General features: G+C 39.3%; 1 protein-coding gene across 1 annotated transcript in view; it reads right to left on the bottom strand.

The window, feature by feature from the left end:
* tmem163a (transmembrane protein 163a) overlaps positions 1 to 22,948 on the bottom strand; it is a 57,381-nt gene that overhangs the window by 7,982 nt on the left and 26,451 nt on the right. The window contains exons 3-5 of the mRNA XM_026296493.1: positions 8,341 to 8,384; positions 7,179 to 7,270; positions 5,048 to 5,144 (exon numbers count right to left, since the gene is read on the bottom strand). Coding sequence (XP_026152278.1) covers positions 5,048 to 5,144; positions 7,179 to 7,270; positions 8,341 to 8,384 — 233 coding nt within the window. The remainder of the gene's footprint in view (positions 1 to 5,047; positions 5,145 to 7,178; positions 7,271 to 8,340; positions 8,385 to 22,948) is intronic.

The following is a 22,948-nucleotide window of genomic DNA, read 5'->3' as shown; positions in this document are numbered from 1 at the left end:
CAGCTTCACCTAGAGCACAGGTCTGATCAGCCAGTAGGCGCAAACCTTTGAGCCTTTGAGTGTGCAGGCTCCATGTTTCAGAAGACATTTTAACACATCACAGAGCTGGTGTACATTATAAAATAAAGGACGAATGAATTCCATTTAGCTGCTTCAGCATCAAAGTCTTGATATTGTGTTTGCCCCTGAGCACTTGGACAGTACAGAGTTTTTCTCAATGTTTTTAGTAACACCTTTACTTTTCCTACAAATCTTTCAACCTGAACAAACACATACTGTAGGTCTCTGACACCCATCATAATTTACTGCAGAGAAAGTAATAACATCTGATTCCAGACTTTTTTTTTGGTACCATTGTGGGAGTTTCTACAAACTTTAAAAAAATGGAAGGTAGAAGCCACGCTATGATACACACAAAGCTGGTCAGGTTATCAAGCCTGTTTTGCTACATATATCTGTTGGATCAGTATGTGTTGTCCATCCTCTGTCTCCAGCACAAAGGCAAAGAGAGCCAATCTCAGCTCCCAGTGTTTAATCAGGCACTAGACACAGCCAGCTTGCCATGACAGCAGCACCCAAGGACGTGACATGAATCAGGATTCCTGATTTTCGGCACCCTCTGTCCACTCAATGGGATTTTACAGCCCAATACATGAAAGTAGCAACACCTTTTAGTATTCAAACCATATTGCTCTTTTCTTCAGGCTGTTAGGTTTACGTGTGAACAGTGAAATCACTTAGAAGAAGAAACCAGGGAACCAAATTTAGTCAGTGACACCCTGAAATGAGGAATTCCATATTCTGGCTGCAGAGTCTTCTATTTCATAATTTCTATGTGGATCTTTTTGCCACACACATTGTCCTCTATACACATGAAAAGAGACCACATAAACAGATCACTGGTGGCATGATAAAGTGCATCCGACTGCAGTCTGATGAAGACTTCAGCAAACAAGTCTGTTTTGGCAAAAGAGCTTAAATCTGGATGGATGGAAGAGAGGTCAAATATGACAAACCCTCTGAAAATGGCAAGGCACTAAAGATAGATGTGATAATGGAGGGAGAAGACAGAGGTTAGAAGAGTAGGGATATAATGATAAAAGGGTAACCATAGAAGAGATGGGATATGACAGATAGGGACAGCGAGAATGGAAAAGGATAATGAATGAAATAACAAGGAAAGCATCACATCCAGCCAGGACAGTGACAGGATAGTCCATAAGGAGACAGAGCCAGATGGCTGAGATCACTCTCAAACAAACTGGCAATAAATTCAATGCTGTAGGTTACTTGCTAAGAACAATCCACTGTAAAGGATCTGTAGTTGTCTTGTTCTTTCATAGCACTGAATAGAGGCTAACATTTATATGTACTGTATGTTATCCATTGTATTTAAAAAAGAAAAAGAAATGTTGGAACCCAGACTGCAAGAGAAAGTATAAAGAAGATGCTGAAGGAAGGTGGTGGAAGAAAGAGCGAGAATGTCAAAGAGACAGACAGTGGTAATAGGCTCTTTCTGGTGTCAGGAAGCTCCTTACACCCCCAGTTTCTATTAACATAATAGCACTGGAGCATCAAACACAATCTGCGAAATAGCTGCCACCTTCAGACTGCCTCTCCGCTAGCTTCCATCCCTTGGCTTTATTTTTTTGATTTGTGGTCAAAAGGGGCTTCAGTGGTGCACTTTTTACAACGTCAAACATGCACTTAAAAAGGAGCAGAAGCATACAACTTTTTCTAGTATAGATATATTTACAATCACAGCAGACTGAGCTCTGTAATAACATATTGTCCATAACCAGCAATGCAAATTCACAATTTATATAGCACAAAACTATTCACAGGACTCACATCAGACAAAGTAAAATGTTTAAAATGGGCTTAACAGACACTGACACCTGTTCACAATGCACACTGGGTAGCACTGATGATAACTTCCACCCCACTTGGACTTGTCAATCTGTTTATTCCCTCTGGATAGCACTGACAGAAAAGCTCTTCACTATCTTAAGCTGTAAAATCCCCCCATGTACATCACTCGGACTGCTTGGCAATATTGTAGAAATTGACAATCTTCCACTCAAATATAGAAACCCACTCCTCATTTTTCTACTGCCAGGGAAACAATTCTTACAATGGAAATCTAAAAAAAATCAACACACACTAATCAACAGAATACATCACATTAGAGAAGAGAACATTCACCCACAATAACAATATGTCATCCTTAAGGTAATGTGGAACCTATTTTTAGCACAGCTCAAGTTAAACTAGACACCTGGGTCGGAGGCCATGCATATTTCAACCAACATGTAAAAATAAAATGTAATTCTGTTGAACTACTAACCATATGAATAAAACTATTATAACAGTGACATAAATGATAGCACTGAAAATGTTCCTCTTTTATCCTCACTTTATGGATATCTACTCTTAATCTGTTTTTCCACTTGCTTGAATTCATTGTCAAAACTCAGCTGAAGTGTCCTGTGTGGTGAATTTGGTCTGTCACTACTTGGATATGTATATTAATTTCATTTACTCCAGTAGTAAAGCCTTGGGAGACCAAATTTCTAGTGAATCTGCAATTACCATCATCAATGGAAAGATGTGAGTAAGGGTAAATTTGCTCAGGGTTTGATCTGTAAAGTCACAGTGAGGTGACATTGCTCCAATTCAAGTCAAAATCTGACAGTTTATAAATCCACTTCATTAACATACAGTGACATAGAGAAACTGTATATATACAAGGCAGGGTTGCTGCATAAACTGTACAGAAAAACATTTCAAAAAAGACTCCCCCATTAATAAAATTTGAACTAAGATACCTTTCATTTGATTTCTGTGTGAAAACAAATTAACTTGACAATTAACTTACTTTCTATGGATATTCTAAAATAACTGGGGGCTTTATGAATCCTGCCAAGAAATATATTATTTATATTAATATTTCCTACAAGGGCTATCACTTTAAAATTGAATTTCAAGTAAAGGGAGAAAAAAATTGCAAATATGCACTACAATGGCCTGATGTAATCCATAATCTATATCCACAACAAACCATTCACCAACTTGATCTACTGCCTGTCCTACTGACCTACTGTACCAGTAACTTCAACTAATAAAGATAAATGGAAGAGGACAGAATCCAGCAGACCCATTCTGCCATTGACTCATCTGCACACCCAAGATGGCAAAATTACCAAGATAAAAGTGTTCGCTGACACAGCTAAGAGCAGCTGCTTTAGTCTATAATGACAATGAAAGGTGAGGGCACACCTGCCTCCCAACTAAGGCAGCACAAGTAGGTGTCGAATTCATTTGGAGAGCAAGTTATGTATGTGTTTGAATTTGTGCAAACTTGTCTTTTTACCGCACATGTTAATGTTAAAATATATGTGACAAACACAAAATAAAGCTGAAAATAAGCTTCACAAACTGTTCTTATGGAAGTAAATACATTCAACAAATATGTTAGGTCTCAAGTATACAGACAGATAATACCTTTTTATTTGTTCACCTTCAGGATAAACTCTCAACTCTGATTTCATTAAAGAGCTACACAGTGCAACCAAATCAATTTAAAGATAAATAAAATTTAACGGTGCTGAGTTTAAAATGTGAAGATATTTTGGGATTTGAATATGACATGAAACGGCCACTGGCTCTATAACAGATCAAAAAGTGCATCTTAAAGATGTGAAGCTACATTAAATGAAACATAAAATAGCTGTGTTTTTTTTGGCACTTCCTGTGTCTTGGCTTCACTGGTTACTGAAATGGACAGATGGTGAAATTTAAATCATTTACAAAGCAGAGAAGTGGAACGGATGTGATGGGCACGCCCCTAAACAGTATGAGAAGGGAAAGCTGAGCAGAAAGATGAGACTATTTTGGGACCTTATTCATAGCATTAACACCTTGGGTGGTGGGTTGGGGTGGCTGGTGGAGTGATGTTGACATTAAAAAGAAGATATGTGTGCGTCAATGACTGTGTATGTCAAAGAGAAAAATGGAACAAAAGTCAGGTGGAGAGAGACAAAAACTGACGTCAGAAGAGCAACAGCAGAAAGGCTAAAAAAAGATACCTTGCTCACAGTGATAAATGGTGTTAGTGCATGTGTGTGTGTTTCTCTGTGTGCACACTGAAGTGTATGTGTTCGCAATAATTCACATTAAACACATTATTTTCATTTCTTGTGGCAGTTTTATACTGGTGTGCGTGGGTGTGTGTAGTCTGCATGCATGTGAACATGTGTGCACACTACGTGTATGTGGACTGATGAGCTCAGAGTCATCTGTACCTATGTTTGCCTCTCTCGTAAACACATTATGTACATTTTGAGGGAAGTACAGAAGGTAATGAGCAGTGTCTTTGTCATTACATTGTGGAAAATAATTAGTTCCAAGGTTAAGTTTAAAAAGCTGCACTGTCATGGTAATGGCAGTGCGTGAAAAAAAGCTTTAACCTTGAATTAAAGGACACCTCGTAAATAAATAAGTACTGCCCTAAGCAGCATGAAAACTGCCAAATGCAAAACCTGCCCCTGCAATACAACGCTGCAAGAAATCAATATTATAAATAGAAATCAGAGGATTTTCTTTCTTTTAAACCATGAGATTTATGATCTAGTGTCATTTTAAATGCTTTTACGCTCCAAAGGAACATGCCACCGAATTACACCTGAAAAAAAGGAAGTCAGGTAATGTAGCATATAGGCCTAAAGCAACTAATTGGATGGAGCAGGAAAACAGGTACTGTGGGTGGTATTTGAAGGTACTGTAGGCACGAGTGGTGCATATTGTTGTTTAGAACAAAAAAAAGTCAATGGGGTGTATGCTACTTTCTGGTAATCTCACAATACAATGTATAAGCGGGAAAAAAACTGCGTGTCTTGTAATACTTCAGCTTTCAGTAATGATATAAAATGATGCTGAACACACACACACCTCATACTGGTGTTGCACATAACTCATGTAATGAAGTATTTTGCAACATCAGCATAGATCTTACAGAGAACTGCTGTGTGTATGTGTGTGATCTTACCACTTCAGGGGGCATCTTGGTAGCCAAGTCATGGATGGCCTTTCCAAGGATGCACATGGAGGAGAGAACGAATACAATCCCCAGGACTACACACGCTCTGCAACCAACGGAGAGTTGGGTGTTAGGGTGACAGTACTGTTTCAGTGACTGTGAGGTAGGTGTTGAACCTTCCAAGTAGAAGTTGCTTAGAGTTGAGCCAAAACAACAAGTTAATACAGGAACAGCTGCACTTTGTCCCAGTTCTTGTGTCTTTCTCCTGCAGTCCTTCTCCTCTTCCTACAATCAAGATCATTTTTCATTTTCCTGCTGCAGTGAAGGTGTTTGTAGAGACCTGACATAAATGGTTATATATAATACTGACATTGGGCTTTGGGCATGAGACAAACAGAGAGGTTTATGCCCTGCTTCCATGAAAGACTAAAATAACATTCAGGTACACACATGAAAAAAAAAATCCACCATTACTACTTCTTCTCTACTAGGTTGAAAAAAACCCAAGGGACCATAGAGCTTTGAACATGATATACAACAGTAATAACGTCAGTGTAGTGATAATTTTTCATCAATTTAATTTCAGAGGGTAAAATTAGCCCCCTGACACTGTCTGAGTGACCACTCCCGGCCCATTGAGAGCACCATGTACTACCAGAATAAACAATTTAACAACTCCTGTCAGAGGGCTTGAGGGTGGCATTTGCGATACCTCTTTATTAAAAAATAGAGGGGATAATGAGGTGTTTTAGGGGATGGGAATACATGATGCTTGCAAATGCACACTCTCACTCCAACAATGGAATAATTTATGGTTATTCAATACCTCTTCACTGCTTCATCATTTACAGTTTCTCTTTCTCTGAGACATCCACTGGGCCTGAATTACAAAGTCTGTCTCCCATCTATTTTACTCCAGAACAGAGAGTGTCCTGACAGGTGCAGCGAGGTGGTGTTTCTCCTTCAATGATTTTGATGATAGTTGTCCACAATAAATAGTTGTCCACAATAAAACTGCCACAACTCACAGAGAAATGGCACTTTTTAAAATGAGAAATGCTCCATTCCCAGATACACTCATAAGTGAGTATTTTGTCCAATTAAGACGAATAAAAGTGTAATGCACTAAAGCAGGCATGCATTAAAAAAGTAACTAGGACAACAACAATACTGACAATTAGTTACAAACCATATGCTAAAAATATAATAGAATAAAGAATATCCCAGAACATCACTTACAGTAACTTGCCATTCAAGGTTATCACACTTGTTTATTCATTTGTCCCAAATTTATTAAAGGTTACAGAAAAATCAGCCTTTTGTAGATTCACATTGTGGATCTGTGTGGTTTTCATCACTGATTGAGGAAAGGTGCTGTTGTAAGACAAACAAGGCTCTGTGCAATCTGACAGCCATAATAAACATTTTTAAATTGATGGATTAAAATGCTTATGTTTACCAGTGAAATACACTGTATTATTCTGTTCTCTCTACAAATCAAATGAAAAAGTAAAACATTCTGAAATTGTTTTTACCCCAAACTGTCCAGCTTGATATAACCAACATGACTTAAATGTCAAACAAGATCAGGTTTCAAATTTTCAAAACTGCAATGACATAAAGGTAAAAAATGCAATAAATGAGAAAATCCCATTAGGTTACTTCTGGCAGTGCTTTAACCTTGAAAAAACACAACAAACTCGATTGTAAGACAATTAAATGAAGAGTCGTAACACACTGAAATACAAGAGCAACTCTTGAGTACGTCAATATTATTTCTTAATAGTACATTTCTCACTCTGTGACTGAGCTCACTAAATACTATAGTTTGACTGGTATGAAAAATATGTGAATCACATGCTATGGCCTGTTCTGTAACCAGATTTCAGCCCAGTTGAACACCTTCTGTATGAGAGATTTTGGACTGATGTGTTAGGCTGCACTCTACATCACCATCTGTCTTCTATCTCTACTTCTTCTTCGTGTAGATGTGGGGGTTTCAGGTAAGGGTACACCTGAGAAGCAGATTCCCACATTTCTCTGCTTTCATTTACACTCCATCCTCTATTTAGCTTCAACAACTAGTAAAATATGTTAGGTAGACAGATCTATAGATTAACAGATTGTGTCTTGTACTCACATATACTCTCTGTGTGCAGAGTGTACAGCCGCTGCATTGCTGTAGCGCCAGAGGACAATGACAGATGACAGCACATCCAGCGTGGCATCAAACTATAGTAGAAACAGGAACCAAGAAACCAGTGAGAGTAAGGATGACATGAACGTTGCAATTGATTACAATTGGCTGCAAAACTACTTGCAACTTAACCAAATGCATTCTGGCATGTGTGGAGCAATAACCAATGTGGTGTATATTAAAAACTGGCTGTTGGACAAAATAATGATATAACTTCAAAGGTGCACTTAATAATTACATCTGCTTGAACAGAAAAGAGGAAAATTAGGCACTTGGATCTTTTGGGCACTCTTTCAGTTTTACACTATATCATTTTAAATGTCTCTGTGGTTTTAAAGCATTAAGTAAGATTGTTTTATAGTGTGGAACATAAAAAAATCAAGAGTCTGATGATATATTTTGATTTCCACACTGGAATCAAGGTGATAACCAAAATATGATAGATGACTTTGAGCTTCAATTTTAAGTTCATTTCTGTCAAAGAATATCTCCCCCTGAAGCAAAATAAGGTATGATCATTATCCTTTTGTTTTTAAGATGCAGTGTGTGTAATCTGTAAAAAAAAAATCAGAAAAGGAAAAAAAAAATCATCTTTCAACATCTTAAGAGTGAAGGCTATTTATGATCAGCTGCTGAAATAATACATTTGCACTTGGTCAACCTATTGCTCCTTTGCTACTTCACTAACGCTGTCAGCAGACCTTATTAATCAAGAGCCAATCTTTAATAAAGACAGAGATAGCGATAGCTAGCACTGCAGATTATGGTTTATATTATTTTAATCAAATTATGCTAATCACATTTTCCCTCAGGTTGAGGGTGCCGATGATTTAATTTTCACTTCTTAAGTTGTATTTATAAAACTAATCACACTCTCAATCATTTTCCCTAAATCATAAGAAGTAATGAAAAGCTTTATTTTGGCACAAGATAGCATATCTGTTTGGCATAAGCAAAAACATTTTGATATTCAACCTGAGCTCTATGCTCAGTCCCTCTTCTCTGCCCTGTTACCGTGGAGACAGAGGGACCAATAACACTTCGGTACCAGGGTTCATTAATAAATCACCCAGACTTGATCAATGCAAAGGAAGGTGCAACTTACAGCAAATCCAAAGGCTGATGCACTGTGTCTCATGAATGATACAGCTGAGGAGAGAGAAAGCAGAGACATTTAGCTGGATACAAGGCACTATTCATTTACTCATTCAGATAGACAAAACAATATCACAGAATATACAGAAAAGAGACGTGTGTAATTTAAACCTGGCGGATTTTTTTGTGGAAATATGTGATTTTGTTGACTTCTTTCTGTACAGTCACCTTTTGCTCTGTAAATGTAAAAGTCACAGGTAATCACCTCACTGTACGCAAGTGAAGTATATGAACCACTTCCTCTCTGTTCATCAATGTTGAAAAAAAAAAATCATTATTTAATGCAAATGTAACCGGTCCTAAAGAGCCACTGCCCTGCATATTTTCCCACTATCCCTGCCCTTCCAGTTTCTGATTGGCTAAATACACCTGATCCAGATAATAAGCAGTGGGTAGGGCAGGGATATCTGGAAACGAGCCAGGGAGGCTGGAACATGAGCTGGTTGAATATATCCAAATAAAACTGGATTTGACTCATGGCATTACCAATCATTTACTGTAAAGCTGATTTCCTGGCCACTTTGATGGTAGCGCAACAAATACACCACTGATATGTTATCATCTTACACTGAATTGATATGGATAGTGAATGAAAACATTTGCTCATTGATACACCCAGTGATCAACTAGCTATGCGTTATCTAACATTTGCAGTGGCTAGCTGTTTTTTGACTGTACATCAAATATTCACTGAGTTTAGTTTTGTCTCCAGCAACGACAGCAATGAGAAAATCACCTGCTGGTTGCAAATCCTGTCTGTCTGCTGTGAAGTGCTGAGCAAGTGAGTTCATGATTTTTTTTTATTTTTTTTTTTTAAAGGCTACCTAGTGCACCTGTAAATAAAAATGGTGATAGCAGTGAACCTTGAAAGTTGAGTCACTGTGGGTTCAGAGGAGCGACCAGTCACACATACAACATGTAAAGTACATAAGCTCAAACAAGATTTGAACCTTACTCATACTGTACTTTAGCACATGATATTTTTTGAATTAAATGATTAATTAGAATAAATAAATAAAACAAACATTTACAGTATTAAGAACCTTTTGAAGGTGGCAATAACCCTAACTGGATGCATGAGGTTTCATGATAGTACTCTATATCATTGCAGAGAAGTCTTTGTCATGCCCACCAGTGCTATATTGTCCTTTTGCCTGTGTCTCCCTCTTTCTCTTCCTCTCTCTCCCCACTGTTTTCAGGACAGAGTCTCTGGGGGAACCACGTCACCATAGTAACAAGATTTTTGAGGACAAACAGAGTTGTGTTGAACAAAACAGAGCTTTCATCTTCCCAATCTTTTTGCCTGGCCTCCCTTTTCTCTTATACTCCCAGATTCTGATTTCCTTTGACACACATCTGTCTTTTCTTGAAATCCACCCTCTGTCTCTTTGAGTCGTAGCTTTGTCTTTTTTTTGTTTCAGAGAGACTTCACTGCTTGAAACGGAGTTACACTGCATTTTGCCAGCCGTTGATAAATATTTAAGAATATGTTACAAATGCTTCTTGCTTTAAATGTCACCAGTATCTCTAATATATAAAAGAATAGCTTCAGTCTGAACTACTAGTTAAATCAAAAAGGGAAAGGCAGTGGGGGGAAGAAGGGAAAAAAGAGGAAATAGAGAGGTAAGTGGGTGGAAGGAACTAAAGAAAGTGGAGAGCAGAGGGCAGTCCCAGATGGACATGTGATACAAGACAGCTCGTACGAATCAGACTTGGTGTGTAACACATGACTGCCCACACACACATATACACTCACACATACACATATGTCGTTTCTGTGTCTCGCTCTGTCCTGGCAACTGTCACATGCAGATGCACCGTGAAGAACATTGCACCAGACAAGAAATGTTACTGCACAAAATGGGGATACATAGAAAGAGCATATATCTTTTAAACATATTCTGAAAAGAAAGATGTAACAATATTATGAACAAAAGCCCTCTTCATGAATACACAAGTTGCTGTTTGAGTAATAAACACTTCCAAAAACGCAACCTAAATTTATAAGAACTAGGTTCATTACTAAAGTAGTTAGTTTATTATTATTATTAGTTTATTATTAAAAACATATCATTTTAGGCCATTTTTAATGGGATTTAAAGGTACATTGTGTGAAATTTGAAAGGTGTAGCAGCATCTAGCGGTGAGATTACAGAACACAACTTTTAGAGCACCCATCACACCCCACCCCCATTCCCAGGTGTCAGTGGTGGTATGATGGTTGTCAAAAACAAAATACAATTTCATTTCTAGAGCCAGTGTTTGGTTTGTCTGTTCTGGACTACTGTAGAAACATGGCTGTGCAATATGGCTGCCTCTGTGAAAGGAGACCCACTACCTAAAGTTCTAAATCCCTCACAGGGTAAATATTTATAATCTAACTAGTGGTATCCAAGAAAAAAAAAAAACCTGGACCTCTGTTATTCTCATTTGAGTTAATCACATTCATTTATTCTGCTGGCCATACAACAGCTGACAGCTATAATGTTTCTCATGTCCCACAATTTTTTATCTCATAATCAGACTTGTTAATATGCATATAACACTGGCTGATGGAAAAAAAAGGGTAGATATATCGTATTGCTCAACTTTCATCCTGTGTCTGCATCTGATTGCTGCTAATATTTGCTATAGCCGCACAGGAATGCAGTCTATTGAGAAATGCAGGCTCAACACAGACTGTTGTTTTCATAAGGCCATGTATTACTGGGGCACATGCTACAGAAGACATGAAACGAACTGAGTCTACTAAGACCTCTACTGAAGTCTACTGCAGCTGACTCAGTCATACAGTATGAGACAGCTGTTACCTGATGTTCTCTGAGGGACTCAAATCAGGATCACGAGCAAACAAAGCAGACCTCTTCTGGGTCAGGTGTTTGACTTTCTTTTGCATGACTGTATGTGACTCTACAAACGAGTGAACAATGTCATGCCTAAAAGCTGTACTGACAAGTTAATGGCCTTGAATGTAAGTAGTCATAATCCCTGGTGCTTTGCTTAGAGGAACCGCTATTCAGGAATTCCCAGTTTTTGGTCATGAGAGGGGTTATACTTTTTAAAACACAGGCATAATCTGTGAGAAAAAATAAACACAAAAAGTCTCTTGCTCTCTCTGTCCTAAATGTCATTATTTCTTCAATCATGTGTTATCTCTACTGTGATTCACGTCAAGTGATGTGGTGTGTTGTGTGCGCTCGAAGATAATTAGCCTTTGAAAGTAAAAGCCGTTATGTATGACTGTCTACATTCCAAGAGAGCTTCTCTTGAAAGAATTCAGAGGTGATATCGACACTGACCCTTAAACTGTAAACTGCCTGATTGCATGGCTTTCATTTTGTATGCTGTGCTGACATAAATCAGGAGCACACAGAATTTCAAATCATCCCTAACTAACAGTGATTATAGGCAGATTATCATTTGACTCTTAATATTTAGTTAGAATATTTAAGATGTATTTCCCTTGCAGAAAGAAATTCAAATTATGACATGGCCAATCAACTTCTATATTTTAAACTTTCGACTACAGTGTCCCTGTGATCAAGAAAAACCATTAAATGATAACACAGACTCCACATTTCAATAAAATCTCTTGGTGAATTTGGACAAAAGAATACTGACACCGACCTGTCCAGGGTGGACCCCTGCCTTTCACCCAAAGAGAGCTGGGATAGGCTCCAGCTGATCCCTGTGACCCTGATTAGGAATAAGCAGGTATAGATGATGGATGGATGGATGGATGGATGCATGGATGGATGGATGCATGGATGGATGGATGCATGGATGGATGGATGGATGGATGCATGGATGGATGGATGGATGGATGGACGGAATAATGACACCAAACTATTTAAGCAGCTGTAAAATTAATGATTTACTGGATATGTGCAAAAAGCTAGAATACACAAGCTAAAAATAGAAAATTAGTACAATTACTTACTGCCACAGTAAAAATCAGCTGACATGAGTCTGTTTTCTTTGAATTTATTACAGTACAATAAATCATTATTTGATTGTCTTCACAACCAATGCAGTGAGTTAGCTGGACTGTTAATCAACACCTTGACTGAGAAAGGAGTTTGCGTACATGCACATATACACACACAAACACACATTTTTTAATCTGCTATGTTCAAAAGGTACTCGGTTCCAAAAAGAACAGATGTCTCTCTTTGTGCGAAAAACCCATTTGGGAAGCAGTTTATCGGCCTCTACTACTGCTACCTTTTTGTATCCATGCTCATCATACTAAAACAGAAGAGACTGAATTATTTTTTCAGGTCCATATAAGCTACTAAGATGAAAATAGTGGCTTTTTGTCTCCTGGCAGTTATTAATTTTTCCAGTTTCTGCTCTCAAGCTCATTTTGTGTGCCAGCCGTCTGTGTACTAACCGCCTGCCAGCGAATCGATACCTCTCTGGAGGAGAGCATACAATATTCTGTCTAACGTCTTTGGGGTTGTTAGTTAATCAGGGGAGCAAGCCTGCATGAGCTGGTGGAAATCTGGAAGAAGGAGGAACCACAAGGCAGTAGCAGCAGAGGCCAAAAAAAGAGGAAATTCAGAGGATTAGGAGAATAATATTTATAACTAATACTAATTTTCATTCTTTTCCATTCTATTATATTTTGGGTTTTTTTCGCCCCAGATGTCATGCCAAAACCTGCATAGCTCACATTAGATGTAGCAGCAATGATTAGAACTTGGCAGCAGTAAAACCCTAATTATAAGTGAGTTACGCAAGAACTGTGGCCACTCTGTCTTTGTCTCTCAACCAGTGTTCACTTGACACTGATTGTAACAAGAAATAAAAATAGATGGACAGATACGGCAGCATCTGATTGGACATTCATATTAGATCAGACTTTGTGAGTGTTGAGGACAAGCAATAAAACACATACATCTACTATACTTGTATAAGTACAAATATTTCTTGAATTATGTAGTTATCTGCTTATCACAACTATAATGGAAAGTATTTGACAAGGCATTTTAACATGGAGGAAATAAAGGTTCAGTGAGCGATTATGAATGTGTAGTGCTGTTTTCAGATAAATAAAGACTGAATCAGTAATTAGACAGCTGCTTGGTTGTAGGATGAATAATTTACTGGATATGGACCAAGATTCTTCTCTTCATCATTAAGCAGGATCATTAAAGTGTTCAGCAATGTGCTGGCTACCCAGGGGTAGAACTCAATAACAAAAAGCTTTCAGCTAGTTGTTATGGCTGATGTGCTTGCAACAGCACAATATGCATTTTACGCACTTTAAAAGACATATATATGCAACTTTCTCATCATCCATTACTCTTACTGACTAGATGACACTACCACTTAGCCGACACATCCAGGGTCACAGGGCAGCCAATCCCAACTGACAGTGAGCAAAAGGCAGGGTACACCCTGGACAGATCACAGAGCTGACAAAACTCACACTCACATTCACACCTACAGTCACCAATTAACCTGACCTCAACCTGCATGTGTTCAGACTATGGGAGGAAGCTCCAGGACCTGGAGAAAACCCAATCAGACATGGGAAGTAAATGTAAAAGGACCCCAGGGTCAAATGGCATTCAAACCCAGAAGATATTACATGTATATACAATTAAATGCAACTAAACACAAATATGGTTTGAAGGGAACATTATAGGATTATTTTTTCTGATAACAAAATGAGGATACTTAATTAATTCATATGTTTAACAAGCTGTCAATATGCTAAACACCATCCATCTATCCATTCTTTTCCGCTTATCCAGGGCAGGGTTGCGGGGACAGCGGTCTAAACAGAAGCCCGGTCCTCCCTGTCCCCAAGGTGGGCCTAGAGCCTGCTTTTAAAACTGTCGACATTCTGTGCAGCCCTGACGCTCTCTGGTAGGCTGTTCCAGAGACATGGGGCACAGTGCTGGAAAGCTGCCTCACCGTTGACTGTTGTGTTAACTCTTGGAATGGTTAAAAGGCCGGTGCCAGAGGACCTCAGGGTTCATATTCTAAAAGCAAGTCTGAAAGATAAGGAGTAAGACCAATAAAACACTTAAAAACCCTTAAAAGGACTTGCAAAGAGCAGAGGTGAGATCCTCTGGCCACTGAACCAGATCCCCTCGGACCCCTGACTGTGCCTAGAAATTGTATCCGTAATAATAATGAACAGAATCATGAGTCTGACTTAACGCCGCCAATGCAAACCAGATGCTCACTCCAGTTGCTCACTCTGCAACAGTGGGCCTCGGACCCCATACTCCCAGAACAAACTCCACAGGATTCAATACTAAATACATCAGTGAAATATTCACAGATAACATGTTTTCTGACAAAATAAAAAACTTACACTTCAATGCACATTTCTAGCGACTTTTGTCATAGTAATACTTTCTCACAACAGTTGGTTAAGTTGAGGGAAAGACTGGTCTGATTGAACCAAGAAGGAGCTCACAGTGACGAGGCACAGTGTGTTTATTTATAGTTAAATAAAACTATGACCTTTTAAAAATATTAACCAAAGTTTCCTAAACTGGTCTGTGGGTGGTCTCTGCCCACCATCCACCCCAACCACCTTGGCGACTCTGTTGTTATTTATATACGTAGCACCCTAATGATTTCAAAAAAAATTCCTCATCACATAATCATAATTGATTGTCACCAAAAAATCACTGGAAAAACTGTGTAGAAGCATATGGACCTAATTTATACAGTTTTAAATTACAAGACAATATGGCTTCCCCATTTTGAGATGTCAGGCACAGGGACGAGATCATTAAGATGCAGCTCTTGCTCAGGTAACTAACAAAACGTCTCGGGTTACTGTCAAGTAACCCTGTTCCCTGAAAAAGCAGGAACGAGATGCTGCGTTAGCGAACTGTAACCTTCTGGCCTAGCTTGATGTTCTCCAAGGTGTTTAGAATGGATTTGACACGTGCAGGAGACAGCTGTGCCGCATTGTGATCGAATCCCACACAACCCCCAGATATGTTGTCCTCTGAGTAGAAGAGAGAATGCTCTCCTTGCCGTAGAGTCTCAACCCCAGAGATTCAAAATGAGCTAGGACAACCTTCCAATGTCAAAGCACCAACTCCTGAGACTGAGCCAAAATCAGCCAGTCGTCTAGATAATTTAAAATGCAGATGCCCTGTAGTCGTAGAGGAGCCAGAGCTGCATCCATGCATTTTGTGTATGTGCAGGGTGACAAGGCTAGGCCAAATGGAAGAACCCGATACTGATAAGCTTCACCCCCGAAAGTGAACCTCAGGAACTTCCTGTGTTGTGGCAAGATCTCTATGTGAAAATATGCACCCTTGAGATCGATTGTCACGAACCAATCATCTGCCTGGAGACACAATCATCCTGATTGTCAACATTTTGATCTTGAAAGTTCTGAGGTAGCAGTTCAACCCGCGAAGATTCAAAATTGGACGCAACCCCCTATCTTTCCAGAAAATACCAGCTGTAATAGCCTGACTCCCTGTCTGGCAGGGGAACACATTCTATTGTCCCATTGTACAGCAATTCCTGTGTCAACAAATGCGCTCTTTCCGGTTTCACAGAAGTGGAGACAACACCATTGAAACGCTCAGGACAATATGCAAACTGAATCCTGTAGCCTTTCTCTACAGACCTTTCTACCCATGGAGAGATGTTTGGCAGTAGCTTCAACAATGCCATTTTCTCTGACAGGGGCACTAATTTTGATGCTTCACTCTGTTGGGGGGATGTTAGATGTCCGGCATCCTGAAACGTGGAAGGAGGCAACCGAACACGTAACATTTCACCAGAGGTGAAACCTACTGACAACCGTATTCATAAAGACACAAAATAGGACAGAAGGCAACACGGGGGCATCAAGGAGGAACACCTTGTCCCTAACCTTGATGCCTGTGAGGTTGAGCCACAGGTGTCTCCAAACCAAAGCAGCCATAGAACAGCCAATTGCACAGGCGTCTGCTTGGTTGCATGAAGAGACAGATCTGTGGCTCGGTGCAACTCTGAAAACGCCAATAATAGTCCCACCCGTGCTCAGGTCTTTCAGCAGGTCAGCCTGGTATGCCTGCAGAACCGTCATGGTGTGCAGGTCAGGCTGGCGCTGCCCTGCTGCTTGAAATGCTTTCCCCACAAGTGAGGATGTTACACTTAAGTGATGACGAGCTCCCAGGGGAGAGATAGCCCGCGAGGGTCTCTTCCACCTGAGGCATACCCCTGCGCCTTAGCACCCACGATAGTCGAATACATACAGGTCGTGGGTACAAAGAAACGCAAGGAATATGACTTACTCCATGAGCGAGACAACTCGTCATGGAGGTCTGGCAAAAAGGGGAGAGATCGATTTTGGGATCTCTCCCTCTGGCCACCCGACAAAAATCAATCATCTAACTTGGAGTGCCTGGGATTCTCTTGCTCGTCAGTCTACCTACACGGTAGTGTCTCAATTTGGCTCTCTTCTGCTTAGAGTACCTTTTTTTTCTCTAAACCAAGGATATACTTCTCCACAGGTCGCGAGCTTCGCCTTCGCCACCTGTGCCCCTTCAAGATAGGAATTACTGCTCATCGACAGTGTGCTGCTCGGGTTCCTCCTGGTGATTCGGTCCATGATGCAGCTCCACTGCTCGGGAGATCTCTTCGAATTAGAGAATGAAAACCAAACTGTTAGCCACCTTCCAGTAGTAACAGTAACATTTCCTTGCTCCGGGAGCAATAAAGTTGTCTATCATCTAAACTTCAAGATGAGAAAAGGGATAGTTTTGTGGTTCACATGCAGCTCGCTGCACTATAAGGTGATGGTAGATGATATACTTGCAGAATGTAATAATGAGAAGGGAATGGTAAAGAACAGAGAAAGGAGCAGGAGATCAGGACAAAGGGGGAGGAAGTAAACAGGTTTTAGAAAAGTGGAAGAGGGGACATGGAAAAAGATAATGAGGAGGAATTATGTATCATTAAAGCTGGACTAAATGAGATTTCTATGCAAATACACCTGTCTGGTCTGAGATTGTGAAGCAGTATTGCAGCTCCAGTATTCAAGGGACTGTTGATTTTATAGATAAAAAACCTTGTGCATGAGAAATCCTAACTCCAGCCAAAATTACATTTCTCCTCACTGGCATTATCATCTGAAAATGTTACCTAAAGTAGCTCAAAAGGTTTTGACAATTCAAACTTTATGACACAACTGAAATAACAACCCTGCTCCTATAAGTTATGTTAATATACAGGTAATCTACATCAAATAAATAAAGACATAAACACACCATTCTTAAGGAAAAGTAATCCTGGCTGGGCTGAGATCTACTGGCCACGTTTTCTGTGACTCCACTGCAGATCATAGATGTAGCACTTCATTCACTCAAAAAAAAAAAACATTTGTTCTGAACATAATGCAGTGATTACATTTCCAGCCACAACAGGTCTGAGTGAAACAACTTTGAATAAATAAACATCACTTCTGGAAGACAGGGTGCACGAGTTTAAGTGTTCCTGTATTTGTGTGGCTTAAATTGCTGCTGGTTTCTCTCCACTAGGGCAGAGAGTTAAAACAAAAGCCTGGAGGATGATGCTTCCTCATTAATTAGTGACTCTAAATGGCCATACACTCCCTCTGATGACCACACACACGCACACACATGCGCGCGCGCACACACACACACACACACACACACACAAGACCAAGAGCAAAGAGCACCACACAGAGCACACCTCCAAGCACATATACACTGGAAAGCATTGCACACACAAACATACACACACATGCACACAATCCTTGCCTCCTCAGCAGACACATCCAACATGGCAACGTGGCCGCTTGCTCAGCTGCAAAACACTGTGTTTAATAATTCAGGACCTACTGCTCAGCTCTGCACTCTAGCTGAGTTCACCTTGTGGAAAACCCTACTGGGTTTCTTCCTTTCTCTCTCCCTTCTCACTATTCCCTCTCCTTCCCCATTCTTTTTAACCTCCCTCCTTTGTCACTTTGTTCTCTTTTCCTTCTCTAACATCCCCTTACATTTTTTAGTTTACATGAACACCCCCCATATTCCTAACCCTCCCTAGCTTTGGCACTTCCTCCTGGGCTTAATCACTCCATCAGCCATCTCCTCTCACCATTAACTTGACAGTATTGATTTGTATTTGGGCGGAATTGCAGTCGAAGGATGAGCACAAGGAGGGAGGTGCCATCTGTAAAGCACAGTGAACTGACTGGGGTTTGTGTTTAGAGATTGAGCTAGGACAGGCACAGCTGATTGGACTAATGCTTCCTACAGTATGCACCTGCAGGTTTTAAGATCTTCATCCTGGAAACCTTTAAACAGCTTAGTGAACTTTTCAGGGGGACTTCAAGGGAATTCTTAAAACAGAGGGATCTCTTCAGCTGTGTTATCAAGATAGAAGTGCCAGTGGTAGATTAAGACACCCACACACATAGACAAGATTCATTATTAATTAGGAAGAAACAATTAGGTAGGAATTACAAAACCTAGCAGAGTCATAAATGGGTTATGTTGGTATTAATGACATTTCTACTGACTATTCATTTTCTCGTAATATCCTCACAACAGGAAGAATTACTGCGATGCACTTAGCATAGGATATCGTGTGACAACCTATGTGACAGTATTATGAAGAAATTCATTTGCAGCACATGAAAAGTCCTCTCAAGGTGTCCTGTGCTGCACCACAGTGCCTGCCAGTGCTGGAGTTTAACTTAGGGTATGTTATTATAGTTTTGATGGATGGATTTTTTGATGGAGTTACAGTATTTATCTGAAGGATAATCTCACAAAAATGACTGGGTCTTTTTATGGTTTCTACAGTAATTTACAGTCTAAGGTTTAATGCAGTACAGGAACAAGTGTTCCAGGAACGCAGAGATGTGAGGCATAGGGACGAACAAGACATATCTCAGGCTGATTGTACATGGTCTTAACTGTATTGTATCTGAAGAGTGAAGTGAATCTCAGTGGATTTTACTCAAAGTGCAAATGTGTTATGCAGTTACAGCTTCAATTACTGTACATGCAGTTTTTGAGGCCAGGAATCTGCCTTATATTTCTTTGTATGCGGGTCATTACATTTCATAAGCTGTCAACTCAAACATCTACTGCAAAAGAGTTTCTCATAAAGTACATAAGAGAACTATTTTATTTAAAAATCTCATAAACAAGGGGAATCAAGATTGTTTTGTTAACCAACTTTGCAGTTTGTTAATTAGTGTCACACTTTGTGCTCATACAGGAGGGAACTTCAGAAGCAATAAGCAAGACAGAAGGATGTAACATAACACATAACACACATAACACATTAGCCATAAGCAATATTATGCCAGCAGGCTAAACAAACTCAAACCCAATCAATTCTCTCAAATACCCTGTCTGCACTGGATGAATATCTACAGTGTCATTTCAGAAGCACATCATCCACATCCCAGTAAAACAATCACTCCAGCTGTACACTTGCACACACAATGAGCTGTGGAAAACAGGCTTTATAGTCACAGCATGTTAATAAAGCGAGAGCCTGACACAGCTGGACAACTGTACTGAAGTGCCTCTGTTCTGGTGACATGTGTTGCCTCATTAAGCACCATTATTTAACTTTTTCCTCTAGTTCTACTTTTAAAAAAAGCATCGAAATGTATCAAACCTAAATATAGCAGTCACTTATTTTGTTTGTGTTTGATTTCATCACCTGTACGACTCTCGCTTATGCTGTAAGTCCCAATTTAATTATAACAAAGTAAGATAACATACACTTCATTGTTCCGGTTGGGAAATTAGCATAATATTTGTAAACTCAAGTAGACTCCAGTATAGTGTTGTGAATACTTTCTCCAACTGGCACAGGCATAAAATTATATTCCCACTGTTTACTGTTTACCTTACTAATTTATTTGCTTTGATAGGTTTCAAGACTTCCAGCGGCCCCTGGCAGGAATACAGTGAGCAGTAATTAACAGATATAACACATTCATTCTCATTCTTCATTATGCAATGCCAGAGACTTTTTGTGTGTATATAGACCTATATATCTTCTGTGATCCTATATGTACTTGAGTCATTCAGCAGCCTATGTTTTATATCACTGTGTTTACCTATGACACCTCAGCACTGAGGGCATTTTTGCAAGCTACACTAATTTGCATAAACGTTTATTTGTTTATATAAAAGGCTGAACTTTTCCCAAATGAAAGAAAGCATAGCACAAGAATTCTGGTAATGCAGACATTGAGCATAATGTTTTGCATTTGGGAGAAAATGATCAGCAGCCATTTAGCTTTTAAGTCACTACAATTTCACATTTCTTAACTTATGAAAAAGACCCTTGTGACCTGTTGTCATCCAGATATGAACATTATAAATGTCATTTCAACAAAATGCTCATATGGGCTGCTGAAAATTGCACTCACAAATTGCGTATAATGTAGTTTATTGTTTATAGGTCTTGTTGACAAAAAATGATTTGGTTGCATTGGAAATTTTTTATACATTTACTCAGACTTTCAGCCATGAGTTAGGGGCAGTGCCTTGATGGCTATTTAATACTCTGAGATACTCTGACACAAACACCACAGCTCCAACTATAACTCTATCTTTATTATTATCACCACGTAAATGTGGTTCGCAGGCACGTATGAAACAAGAGGTAACACAAAACAACAACAGTTTATGTACTTCAGTGGATAAAAAAATTCCATCTAAATTTCTGTATCTCACTGTTGCAGTATTCCCTCTGTCTCTCTCTGACCTTGAAGAGTTGCTGATTCAGATTTAACTCAAGTGAGGACTCATTTTCAACACATAATAAAACCGAAACTAAAAAAAGGGAAGTGTGAGACAGAGTAGATTTATGTGTGTGTGTGTTTTTTTTAACTTGTACATCATGGTATGGGGTGTTACAGTGTTGCAGTGGTTAACAGTGGTGTCACCTCACAGTTAAAAAGTTCTGGGTTTGTAGGCTGTGGTTTAACCTGGGGATCTTTCTGAGTGGAGTTTGCATGCTTTCCCTTTGTCTGCGTGGGTTTTCTCCAGGTACTCCATCTTCCTCCCACAGTCTAAAGCCAAGCAGGTTGGGGTTGGGCTAACTGGTGACTAAATTGCCCATAGGTGTGAATGTGAATGTTTGTTTCTATGTGTCAGCCCTTTAACCGACTGGTGATCTGTCCAGGATTTTTCCCGCCTCTGACCCATTGTCAGCTTGGATTGACTCCAGCCAGGATAAGTGGTATAGGTAGTCTAATGGAAGCACAAATTGATGAATTCTCATTGTTATACTGTAGGATTTTCCATGTAACATATAAAAAAAAAATAGGGTAAAGTCTTATCTTTGTGTAGGTCTTCTGTGTAACTCTCTGCAACTCTGCAATTAAATAATGAGCTCTGTGTAGAATATTCTGCAATAATCAAATTGAGCCAAAATAGTGTGTGTACACACAGAGAGAGAATGTGGGTTGCTATTAATGGGAGTTATAAACATGATCTTAGCCATCAAACACAGCTTACTGTAATGTTTTTCATCAAAGACATCAAAACCACAAGAGTCAAAATAAATATTAGGCATTTGAGATTTTTCTGTGTGTACCTCACTAAACTCTCATCTACTGCACTTCTGTGGAGACAATTCAGCTCGTTACTAAAAAGCATAGGGTAAATGTTTCAACGGTAACACTGATACATCAACCATACTGACAATAATAAACAATGAAGTCCAACACACTTACCCCAATTAAACCCTTCACATTATGTCTCTCCTTTATTTATTTATTTTGTTTATTTTTCAGGGACAACACACTAACATTTTTGCACGCAGACAAACGATGCCGTGCACACACGGCATATTGGATAAAACTAATTTGCAGCCCTCGTCCCTGGTTGGGCTTTTACAAAAGATCAACACATCCAAACAAATAAACACAATCATCACAAAGTAATTGAACAAATACAACATAGGAATAAGCATGTGCATGCTATATTGTTCAAAGCTATGTCAATATCAACAATGATGCATTGACGTATCATGCACATAAAATGTATGACACCTTGCACACACTGAGAAAATAAACGTAACTAGTGTGAATCCAGCAGTCCACCCCAAACTGCTCAATGTTCACGTCCCTGTTGTTGCTTCAACCATTGTTTAAGCTTTGTAGAGAAAAGGGAAGTTTGATTGTAATTTTCAATCGACAGGTATCGTAGTCCATTATTGTGAACCTTTAACTGAAGAAGACTCACAGGAGTCTTAAATCTAAATATGACAGTATTTTACTACACCATAATCTAGGGGAAGAATAATGTAAAATCTGAGATTTCATCAATAATATGACTACTGACATTTGGAAAACACCAAGGTGTGCTAGTCTAGTAGACAGTCATTCATCCATATTCATTCACCCTTGTGACTTTTGTTAACAAGAAACAATTTAATGGTCTCTTGCATTTGTCAGTGTGTCTTCCTGCTGCTATTGCATTATGATGCATTGTAACACAAATAAACCTGAAAACTAAACAAGCCAGCCTCTAACAGATGACAGCAGAGTCAGTGATTTCCAGCCTTGTAAACGATGAGCTTATCTC

The sequence above is a fragment of the Mastacembelus armatus genome, chromosome 21 (genome assembly GCF_900324485.2).
Source record: "Mastacembelus armatus chromosome 21, fMasArm1.2, whole genome shotgun sequence".
Taxonomy (NCBI): Eukaryota; Metazoa; Chordata; class Actinopteri; order Synbranchiformes; family Mastacembelidae; genus Mastacembelus; species Mastacembelus armatus.
Note: the sequence above shows the minus strand (reverse complement) of the source record. Positions and strands in the feature narration are given on the sequence as shown.